Source organism: Phaethon aethereus (genome assembly GCF_964289735.1).
Source record: "Phaethon aethereus genome assembly, chromosome: 7".
Classification (NCBI taxonomy): domain Eukaryota; kingdom Metazoa; phylum Chordata; class Aves; order Phaethontiformes; family Phaethontidae; genus Phaethon; species Phaethon aethereus.
Genome location: NC_138583.1, coordinates 17020320 through 17031857, shown reverse-complemented (window position 1 = coordinate 17031857; position 11538 = coordinate 17020320). Strand labels below are relative to the sequence as shown.

The 11538-nt window shown below is 53.3% G+C and overlaps 1 protein-coding gene across 1 annotated transcript; it reads right to left on the bottom strand.

Moving 5' to 3' along the window:
* Window positions 1–6382: 6382 nt before the first annotated feature.
* On the bottom strand, window positions 6383–10744 carry ZNF503 (zinc finger protein 503). The gene is made up of 2 exons (XM_082002589.1): window positions 9399–10744; window positions 6383–8338 (listed from the first exon to the last, which is right to left on the bottom strand). Exons 1-2 carry the CDS (start codon window positions 9705–9707, stop codon window positions 6818–6820), a joined length of 1830 nt encoding a protein of 609 aa, XP_081858715.1. The 5' UTR covers window positions 9708–10744; the 3' UTR covers window positions 6383–6817.
* Window positions 10745–11538: the final 794 nt, after the last annotated feature.

Here is an 11538-nt window from a genome sequence, read left to right as displayed (position 1 = left end):
GTTATACATCGAAAACCCTTTCCTAAAAATAACTGCTGTCCATCCAGTAACGTAAATGACTCGCAAAGTGTTTCTTAGTCTGTTTGATCTGGATCACCCAGTAGCATTTCATGCCTCCCCCCGCTTAAAAGCAATGGGAAAAAATGTGGTGGTTAGATTTAGACTAATTTTTCACCAGCGATAAAGGCGGCTGCTTTCTGTAACAGCGTAGATTATTAGAAACTTGTAATTTGCAGTTCACATTTGCCATCAAGATCACAGCAGGGGAAAAAAGAGACTAGAGTCTGCAGGAGCTTCAGTAATTCCCGTTCACAGGTTTCATATGACGATGGAAAAAACAACACTTTCAGAGCGAACTTGCTTGAGTTTAATATACAGTGACTTCAGAAAGTGCAATAAAATCAATTAATGTTGCAAAAGCATTGGCCAAAAAGAAAGCGGCGAAAGGCTTTATGGAAATGTAATGGATTTACAAGCATTTACCCTGCGACTTGATACACAGCAATGGGAAGCCGAGATGGTGAAAATAATTAGTCCCGCAGCCTCAGTGAATATGGACAATTTATTGTTATAATTTTATCCTTTCATTGGTTATTCAAATTTATTTTTTAATTTTGTGATTTGAAGCGCAGGAGTATTAATCTAAAGTTTGGTCTCGGCTTCCTCTGGGGGCTGGGTTTCTCCTTCTGACATTTTCTCTCTTCGCAAAGCAAAGCGTCATCTGTCACTTGCCAGGGCTTCTCCAGGCTCATTCTCGGGCTTTTCTGCATGGTTATCACCTTGTTCGCCTTAGTGAACGCTGTTACCCGTCGTGGAGGGTCAGCCCTTTGCCTCCCCATGCGCCAGAGATTTCTCTCCCTTTTGTGTTGTGTGGTTGTTTTGTTTTGTTTTTTCTTTTCAGCCGCGTTTTCACGGCAACTTGGAAAGAGCCGCGGTGGTAGAGCGGCTGCGGGAGCGTGCCCTGGCTCTTGGGCAACGCCAGCTCCGAAAACTTTTCTGTTTCCTCTCAGAAGTTTCTAGCCCTATTATTGCAGGAGAAACGAGACATCTAACATGGAGTAAAGATTACAATTTCCAGAAGTCAGAATTTATTACAGTTAAACTGTGATAAGATCCCATCTGTTATGAACACATGTAGCACCAATTGTTTTTCATACAACTGCAATTTATTTACCCTTCAGAGTGAATGAGATTACAAGCGTGATTAAAAAAAAAAAAAAGGCAACCCACCAACACCACCACGGTTTTTGTTTAGTCCGGCCTATCTGCTTTTATCTGGCTAGATCCGTTTATACTGCAATACTTCCCTTCGGATTAGATCGGAGATTCCCTCTGCCCCAAACCCGCGATTTCTATCGGGGCCGGGGCTGGCAGGCCGGCTGCCGCCACGGCCGGCGCGCGGCGGCGGGGCCGAGCCCGGCGCCCTCCGCGGAGAGCGGCCGCTCCCACCGCAGCGGCGCCCCGCGGGGCGCGGCAGCGCCGCCTGGCGGGCGGGAGCCTGAAAGGAACCGCGCGGGGCCACGGAAACAAAGGGAAGAAGCTTCCTCTTTCCTCCCGGGGAGCCGAGCTGCTCGGCACAACGTCCCCATGTGGGTCTCCACGTGAAATGTGCCACGCTCTGGCCTGCGCTTCGGGAGAGCACAGTAACTTGTATTATTAACGAGACCTGAAACGATGCGGGGGGAGGGGAGATATTTTTGTGTTTCCATTGGTCGTAGTAGTTTAGGAACAAGGAATGTGCTTGCTCGTCGTCTTACCCCATCCCTCAGAAGTGGTTTGGAGCAAGGAACATGCGCTTCACAAAATAAAGCAGGAAAGATGAAGCAGTTACACACACACACACACACACACAAAATCCCACAGGTTCTTACCGCGATAGCCTAAGAACGGTAATCTAATTTTGTTCTCTTTCAAACTGTTTCAAGACATATATGTGGTGTGTATATATATGTGTATATATATCCTCCAGGTTTCAGTGGGCGTCTTTCTGCTGCTCTGTTATCATTATTTCTTGCCTTGATGTGACATTGAAGACAGATGACAGCATTGTCAGGTTGTCTTTAATTCATTTGAAGATTTAAAAAAAAACACACACAAGGCTTCTTACAATATTCAAAGACTGAACGGATTTACTTTTTTCACGCAGGGGACGGGGTGGCTGGGAGGGGGGAGCAGTTGATGAATTTCAGACATGAAGAGAGAACAAAGTCTGTGCATCGCTGTGTGCACACACACACGTACAGAACAAGCGGCCGGAGGTGGGATTTTTGCAGCAGCAGCACCTGGTTGATCTTGATGGAGAAATACCCAGCATTAGGACAGCCTTTTCGCATTTATGCATAAGCTCAAATATATAATCTGATCAAATTTCAGCCCCGTCTCTCCTGCCAAAGCATTCCACGTCCGAAGTGGTGGGAGCATACAGACTCAGGGTCCGTCTTTTTTCTTTTGACACCTCTATGCTTCATCGCAACAATGTTTTACCTTTAAAAAAAAAACAAAAAAAAAAAAACCAAAAAAACCAAAAAACCCCCAACACAATCTGCCCCGAATTTCCTAGGACTGAGCTGAGAGAGAGATTTTGCAGGGATTAGACACCTCCGATCAGGACTGATCGTTTGCCTGCCGCAAGTCTGTTGGTGAAGCAACACGAGCTGCGCTTCGCGGGCAGAGAGAATCGTGGGGTGGGGGTCTCAGCTTGCGGTTAGAAATGTCCAAAATTATACCCAAAATCTGGGTGCAAAGGAGATTTGATCCCGGTAACTCCAGCGATATTCGAACTTTAGATTCACTCCTTTAAAAAAAAAAAAAAAAAAAAAACCCAAAACACAGACAAACAAACTAACCTGAGCTCTACTGAAAGCCTGTAGTGAGAGCCAACAGTATTGAAGCAAGGCAGTATTTCTCTCCGTCTTTTCTAAATATGAAAGAATGAAGTTTGATCGAGGTTTTTACAGAACAGAAATGCACATTTACTTTTGTTTCGGAAAGCTTGGGCCTTTCAAAACTCCTCTTGCCTGGGTGATTTCGATTGTAGATGTGGGCAGTTCATCACAAACCTCGGATGAGAGAGGAGAGGGTCAGCCCTGGCCGCCGCATTGCGCGTACCTTGCTGCCTGCGCGGAGGATAGCTTCAAAGGTAGTGGATGGGCAGAGGGTGACTTTCCGGTCTTAGAGAATGGAGCCTCTTATCGCTGAGGAAAATCTTCCCGTCATAAAAGCATCCCTGTATTTTTACTCTAGCACACGTTTTGCACTCTAAAATCAGGCAAGCAAATGTGTATGTCTCTGGTGTGGACTAGTATGCATAAACTGAGATGCATATGCCCATATAGGCTCAGATATATTACAGAAACTCCTTTGCTGTCTGTGGAATCTGGTGTTTTATTGTTTCATAAAACTAGCTTAATTACATTTCCCCATAGATAAGATAAACAGAACCCTTCTTTTCTAAGCGTTGCTTATCAGAAGTGTTTTGTCGAAGTGGCATCCAGAGTAAGCCTTTGAGAGGGGATAGAAACGCATTAATTTTTATTTTGGCTCTTCAGTTGCACTTAGCATCTGACAAGAGTTGATTTAAATATTACATGAGTTTATCTTTAATGTTCAAAAAAGATTTGTGAGAAAGACGAAACTCGTTAAATTAAACTAATGTATGCCTGACTCCGGTCAGATTGATCAGAGTTTCGGGTTTTGATGGGTTTTGCCCTTCTGTTGCTTGTCCTCTCGAGCTGGTTTTTCACTGTGAAATTATTTTAGTTCGGTGGCATGGACCAGCGGCTGCTGTCAACTCCACAACCCATCCAGTTAGTAAGAACGGGGCGGGGGGAGAGGAAGAACAAATGCAGTCCTTTTAGGTAAAAAACATTAATGTCCATAAGTCAATCTCTATTAGAAAAGAAAAAAAAGCTGATTTCCTAGATTAATATCAAAATCCTAGGTGACACTTGCCAGGTCAAATACTTAACAAGCCTGGAAAAGAGACCTCCTTACCACCACTCTACATATAAAATAAGCTATTTTAATTTTTCATTAATCTCAGGGACAGTGGCTAGGTAAAACAGTAATAATAATGTTAAGTGTTCATTTCATCGCTTGCATCAGAAGTCTTTATGTGTATAACTTTTTAGAATGAAATCCACCAAAGTGCAGTTAGGTCTCTACGACACAGAAATCCCTCTCCCGCTCCTTTTAAAATATCCCCTGCAACACCTGATTGCTGGTGGCTTCTAGCTAGCGGAGTCCGAGCTGCAGCTGTTAGAAATCTGTAATTGTAAAATACGTGACCAGAGGAGGAGGGTGTGCGGTGGTGGTGCTGCTGTTTCCTAAACGCGGCAAATCCGTAACCGTTGCCTGCACGCCCAGATGGAGCCTGAAATGTATTTTTCCCCCAACGAAGGGCGGTTAGGACAGCGAAGCGGGGAGGGCAGTCTGGCCAGGCTGCCCCGCCAGCCGACGGCAGCCGGGTGGCGGGAGAGGCGGGGGCGTGCGGCGTGGGGAGAGGGCTGCGAGATGCGGCTGCCGTTCTCGGATCCGCTGGATGGATCCTCCACCACCATCGCCCCCGCCCCGACCCGCAAAGCCCTTCTTTCGATTACTTGCTGTGTTTGTATCCGCTTCGTATTTTATTATTAGAGTTTACTTGGTGCAGTTAACAGCACAGCACGGCCCTCCCCTCCCGTTCTCCAACTCATCAGTTCATAACGAGAGCTCATTTTACATTCTCTGAAGCAGAGATACGCAATGGTCCCTTTTCCATTTAAGGTGGGGGGGGGGGGAATACGTTCGGTTACAGCACAAAGCATTTCCCGCGACGCTTTCGTATCAGCGTTCCAAAAGAGCCGCACCGCTGCCCAGCACCGGCCCGGCTCCGGTCCCGGTCCCGGCCCCGGCAGGGCAGGGCGCTCCGCCGAGTGCCGGGGCGGCCGGGCGAGCGCTGGAGCTTCATTAGCTTGCTGCTTTTCTCTCCTTCGCACATCAGCGCTAACATCCGCTAATTATCTTGGGTAAATGTATTAGACTAATTAGCATCTAGGCACCACGGGAAACTTTGAACAGTGATTATATCGGGGGGGGGATGCAGAACGAGGGAGAAAACCCGGTGATTTGTCAGGCGAAGTCGCCGCTTTCAACTCTTCCCCCTGCCCGCGTGGGGCCGGGGAGCGGCAGCGGCGGCGCGCAGAGGGGCTGCGCGGAGCAGGTACGCGGCTCCGCCTGAGCCGCTCCCTGCGGGCGCCTGGCGGGCCGCGGCCGCAAAGCCCTTCGCTGGCGTTGCCTCTGCCGGCTTGGGCGTCGGTTTGCCGACTAACTCGGCGGCAACGGCCTGTCCCGCAGTTTCGGTAGCCGCTCTGGCTTTTCCATCTCGGCCCCCGCTCCTACCTGAGTGCAGGACGACGAGCCGGAGCCGGGCGGTGGCCCTGGGAGCCGGGCTGGTGAGGCAGAGGCGCGGCGCAGGCAGGGGCAGCCCCTCTCGGCATCACGTCGAGTTTGGCACTGCGCTTCAGTAAAGAGCAAACTCGGACCAAATAACGGATGGACGTCTTTTTTCCCCCTTCCCTTGCTTTTTAAAAGAAGAGAGTTCTCAGAGCTGTCCGATTTTTTTTTTTAACGTGATGATCGTTTGTGCTGCTGTACGAACTGAAGAAAGAAATTGAAAATATCTGGATGAGATCAAACAGCGCTTGCCTAATTGCTTCTGAACTTCTCATTTAGAAAAAGAGGAATAGTTTTGCATTACTCTGTAAAAAAAAAAAAAAAAAAGCTTTCAGATAATCTTCTTACTCTTTAACAAATAAGTCCTGCCTTCCCCGCTTCTGTCTAAAGAAAGAAGTCTTTTAATTGAAACCCAGGTTTAAAAAACAGGTTTTCACAGTAAAAACATTTTTTTTTTAAGTTAATCTTCCTTAGGAAAGTGAAAGAGATTTAACTTTCTCAGTTTTCCTATTTCGTGCCTACGAATTCTACTGAAGAGAGAAAAAAAAACCTCCTAATTTTTTTTTGAGAGCCCTGGGGTTACAATAAAAAAACTTTTGTGTCTTTTTTTTTAATTTTTAATTAAAATTGAATAAACGCTTAAGGAGAAATTAGCAGTCGCCTCCATCCAAGACCTAGTCGGGTTTTATAACAGAATCAAAGAGTATTTAAAAAAAAAAGTAAAACCTTTTAATACATCAAATATACGGAATTTTAATCTTTAAAGCGATACATTGTCTATTTTAGTACATGACGTAAACCTTACTTAACCCTTTTTACAGGGTGGACTTAAAAATTAAAAATAGTTAAGTGTTCCTTTTAAAGAACAAAATAAGGCAAATGAGGTTTTTGGAATAGAATTGTTTTTGTTTTTTCTTCCAGAATACATACAAAAAAATACCAATTCTCTTTCAAGGGTATACACCTTAAAAATAATTGCAATTTGAAATTATAACTGACAAATTGCGAGTTGTTTTTTAGTAACAAACATGCATGTAAATTTTTTTGTTTCAATGAGACATTAAATAAGAACGTACAATACAATCATAGCAATTTTAAAGTAACATTAAAGAGAAGACCTCTATCTTTTTATTTATATTCTACAATGGGTGTTCCACTTTTACCTATTGAGCTCAGTTAAGTAATGCACTTTATGATTCGTTGTCCCGCTTGAAGCTAACATAAATAAATACAGTGCTCATGGATCCAGTCCTCAAATGAACACTATTTTATAAAAAGTCAGATTTTTTTTTTTTCTTTCCAACTTTTATAAAGTTTCGCAGGGCTTCCCTTCCCTCACCGCTAGACTCTGTTGTGTTGTGTGCCACAGCCCCGCTGCCTGTGCTCACTGGTAGCCCAGGGCTGAGGCTGTGGTGAGTCTCTGCCCGTAGAGTGCGTAAGGGGAGTAGTAGGGTCCGGTGGCGGCGGGCACGGGCACGGGGGCGCCGGGGGTGGGCAGAGGGCTCTTGGAGTAGGGGTGGTAGCGGCTGCCGAGTCCCAGCGCGTGGTGTGGGCTGCGCAGGGCCAGCGTGCCCGGGCTCCCCGGGGCGCCCGTCGTGGGGATGTGCATGTGGCACGCCATGGCCGCGGCTGCCGCGCTGGCCAGCGAGGAGGAGCTGGGGTAGCTGGAAAGGAGTTTATCGGTGCCCGGGAAGGCAGTATGGGTCCGCAAGTGGCTAAGCAGCTCCTCCGAAGTGGCAAAGCGCTTGTCGCAGGGTCCGTTGGCCGACACCCAGTTGCAGATGTGTGGCTGGGGGTCGTTGGGGAGCATGAAGCCGTAGGGGTACAATGGGTGGCCGGCCAGCGAGGGCGGCGTGGCGCCGGTCAGCGAGGAGTGGACGCTGTGCAAAGGGTGGGTGGGGTAGACGAGGGGGTATCCGGACTTGAGGGCCTGATCGTGAGCGCAGGAGGCGCCGGCGGCGCCTGCCAGGTGGCTGGCGCAGTGGTAGCTCAGGCAGTACGGGTCTCGGCACAGGCTCGCCGTCATCACCGACGGCGGCGACGCGCCCGCCAGCGGGCTTGATCCCGCCGGCTTGCTGCAGCCGAGGCTGCTGGCGGCGGCCAGCTGGGCCCCCACCAGGCTGGAGGATTTGGTTGGGTCCAGCGCCACTCCGTGCGGCAGGAACTGGGGCGGGTAGCCGGCATAGGCTCCAGCCAGCGTCCCCGGGTAGCTCATGCCCGCCGGGGGCAGGGGGAAGACGGTCTGGCCTGGCTTGTACGGGGAGACGGGGGCCACGAGGCCGGAGCCCAGGACGGAGGTGGAGGAGGTGGCGGTGGTGCTGCTGCAGGAGGAGGCGGAGTCCGAGGCTATGGGCTTGGAGCCCGGCGTGCTCTCCTGGTGCTGGTTGACCTCCACATTAATCCCGGCACAGCTCACACTAATCCGGCTGTGGCTGATGCTGGTGGTGCCCGGGCCTCCTTCCGAGCCGGAGCTGCCGCTCTTTCCGCAGCCCTCCGCGTCCTTCTTGTCCTCCCCGCCTTTGCCCTCGGCCGGCAGCAGCCCCGGCGAGCAGGCGGAGGCGCTGGAGTTGGGGCTGCCTGTCCTTGGGGTGAACGGCTGGCAGGTGGCGCTCGGCACCCGGAATCCCGACTTCTCCCCGGCCGCGACCCCCGCGGCGGGGGCGCCCGCGCAGCCTGCCGCCCCTGGCTCCTTCTTCTCCGCGCCCGGCTTGGAATACGGCTTGAAGCTCGACTTGTCCTCCACGCCGATGTCGCTGAGCTTCAAGGGGCCCGACTTGGAGTCCTTGTCGCCTCCGGAGCCATTGGAGGTGACCGAGGAGAGTTTGGAGGAAGGGGACGGGTCCGGCTTCCCTATCTGCGAGCAAGTTTGTGCTAAAAGGGCCAAGGGACTCTTCTTCGCATCCAGCTGCGGAAATCAGAAGGACACACAAAGACAGAGATTTAATAGTGGTCTAAGAAAAACCCCGGGGTATACCTCGGACGTTTGTCCCGTATAGTTTTGCCGAGAACAGTAATGAACAATTTTGTGCGCATTCATCACGCTGACAGCCCCCTCCCCTGCATGCACCATTTTCCACAAAGCCTTTAAAACGGGCCAGGACTTTTCGGCTCCCTGCGAGCCCACCGCGACCGCCTTCAGCGCCCACGGCTCCCCTGGCAGCGGCCTGGGCAGCGCCGAGCTCGGCGCCTCGGCGTTTGCCGTGCCGGCGCACAGACCCGCCCGTTAGCTGTAGCGACTGCAGCATTTCTGCGCCCTGCGCCCATTTCATCGCTGACACGATGCATAAACAGAGCCCGAGTCAGGCGGCGAGCCGGGCTGCGGGGGAGCGAGTGTCCTCGCTCCGCGGAGACCTTCAAGAAATCATTCATTCCCACGGACACACCCTTCCCACCGCCCGCTCCCTTTTCGAGTTTCGGTCCCGCAAACAGCGAGCTACGCCGAGGGGTACCGACAACCTCGACAGAGGAGAAAAGGGGCGCATAGGGCCCACGAAGTAGAAACGCGTGTCGGCACTTGAAAGGGAACGGTCGAGGAGCTGAAATAGTTATTCCGTCGCACCCACGCCTCAGCCTGTCCCTCTCCGCGCCCTCCCCCCCTCAAAAAAAACGCTCCCCGCAAAAGCAAGGCTGTTTGGCACTCGGATCGCTGCTTAGTTGCGTGGCCCGATCATGACCCCAGAGTGGGTCGTTTCCTTCCACTCACCCTCCTCTCAAAGAAAAAAAAGAGGGGGGGGCTAAAAAAAGCAAAAATAAAAAGTTAATTTAGACAGGAATTAGAAAGGATCCCAGGAAACATGGAAACAATGACCGCGAGCGGTTCCTCGCACTAACTCTCGGTGAAAAGCAGCCCGTGTCCCGGTGGCCGCGCAGGGAAGGGCCGAGGCAGGCTGACGGAGCCGCCATGCACAGCGCGCGCCGGGCAGGGAGGGGAGAGCGCGCCGGGGGGCCGGCGCCGAGGTCCTTACCTCGATGGGGCTGACGGGCGTGGAGGGTAAAGGCTGCAGATATTCGGGGTGTAAAATGTGTCCAGTCCGCGCCGTGAGCATTTTCAAGACTTTGATGGGCAGGCGGTTGGCTTGGCGTAGCGGGTCCGAGGGGGGGACGGCGTGGAAGCAGGGCTTGGCGGCGGCGCTGCTGCCGTTATTCCCAGCGTGCCCGGTCGGCCCGGCGAGGTCGGCGGCGCTGCGGCTGCGGCGGGGGCTGCCTCCGGGCTCGCTGAGGCTGCTGCTGCGCTTACTACTTCTTATAGCAGAAAGCGAAGGCGATGTGATCATGACCCAAAACCTCGCATGAAAACTGGGGCAAGTGGCGCCTCTCGCACTCGGAAACGCTCGCTCGCTTTCTGCGGGCGAGGACGGAAAAAAGCCACACGCCCCCCGAGCAGGAAAACAAACATAAAATGTCCCGTGGCTCGCTCTGGCGGGGAGGGCGTGGGTGGGGAGGGGGAGGGAAGGGGGGAGCCGGCCGGAGAGAAAGAGGAGGAAAAAAAGCCGAGTAATCCTTGGGCTGTGCTGGGGGCGGGGGTGGGGGCTGCAGCGTGTGCCGCGGTCCCCCTCGGCCGCTCTCGGCTCCCCCCGGCTGGCGCGGTGCGGAGCGGAGCGCTCGCCTCCGCCGCTCAGCTGCGATGCGAGCCGCTGCCCATCCAGCCCGGGATCTGGCAACGAAACTCACTTCAAAAGCAGCTGAATTAGTCTGAGATTAAAGCCTTTGCCGCCTTCCAATCAAATGGGACCCCGAGGTGATTGGAGGGTCAAGGGGATGTGACGTTCCCTTTTCTGGGGCTTTTTTTCTCTGTTTTTAATGGTCTCTCGCTCTTTTTTTTTTTCTCCCCTTCCCTTTCTCGTCCGCCTTCCCTCTTCCCTCCCCTCCTTCCTTGTTTTCGCTCCTAGGACGGGCTGGGCGTTAATTCTGTGTTTCACATCACGCGCTGCGAACGTTTTTCTTCTTCCGCAGCCAGCGCGGATACCCGGGCGGCGGCGGGGCTAGGGACCCCGCGCCTGCCGGGGGGGCTGCCGTGGGGCTCCGCTGGGTCCGCCGACCCCCCCTCCCCCCGCCCGAGCGCAGTCCCGCCGCACGCACAGCGCCCCGAGCACGGCCTGCCGCCGTCCGTCCAGCCGCTCGCGGCGCTTACAGGCCCAGCCCGCGCCCCCCTCCCTGGGGCCGGCACGCCGGGACAGTTCCGTGGCCGCCGCTGCCGCGTCCCCTCCAGGCCCTCAAAGAAGGGCGCGGGGTGCTTTATCCCGCCCCTCCCGCCTCACAACGCGGGAGTAGGCTCGGCCGAGAACCTGCAGAGCGCCGGCCTGCACGTCGCCGCCCGCGGCGGGCGGGAGCCGGGGCGCTGCGGCGCGGCTTGCGGCGGCGCGGGGAGCGCGGCGGGATTGGGGGAGGCCGGTCGTCACACGCGGGACTGTCACGCACCGCCCGCCGCCGCCTTTCGGGTCTCTCCGCCCCGCCGTCAATTGTCAGTGCTCCCCAACCGCAATCAATCAGTTATTTGTCAGCCCCTGTCAATCCGCCCTTGATTTATGTCAGCTTTTGTTGCTGATTACAAGCCTGGTGTGACTTGAAGGGGGAAAGAGAGAGAGGAAGGAAAACAGAGGGAGAGACGGGCTCCTCGGGAGAAAAAGCCATTCAATTTACGGAATAAATCCTTCAAGTAAACTCGATTTGTGTGCCAGCACCCGGCAGTTCTCCCCGGCCCCGCACCGCGCTACCCTGCTGGCCGCCCGGTGCGGGATCTGACAGGGCTTCCGGGCTCTTCTTCCCCTTTCTTCCTCGTCCTCTTCGAAGAAGAGCCCTTCGTCTCTGCTTCCGCCGGGCTGGCCCGGTCTCCGGCACCGGGGGCCTGGGGAGGCGGCCCCTCGCCTTAGCTAGAGTATCGGTTCGCCATTTCTGTGTTTGATTGCGGATAGGCTGTGTTGAGAACCTCGTGGGTATTTACACGGTATCCAGCCGGGCGTTATATGTATCCTGCTTTGTGTCTGTGCGCTCCCGCAGCGTACCGAGTCCTCTGCCCTCAACCCCGGTTTCACCGTGCCGGCGGATGCCCCGAGCGGAGTCGGCAGCCCTTCTGTCGTTCCCTAGATTGCCTTTTTCTTTTCTCTT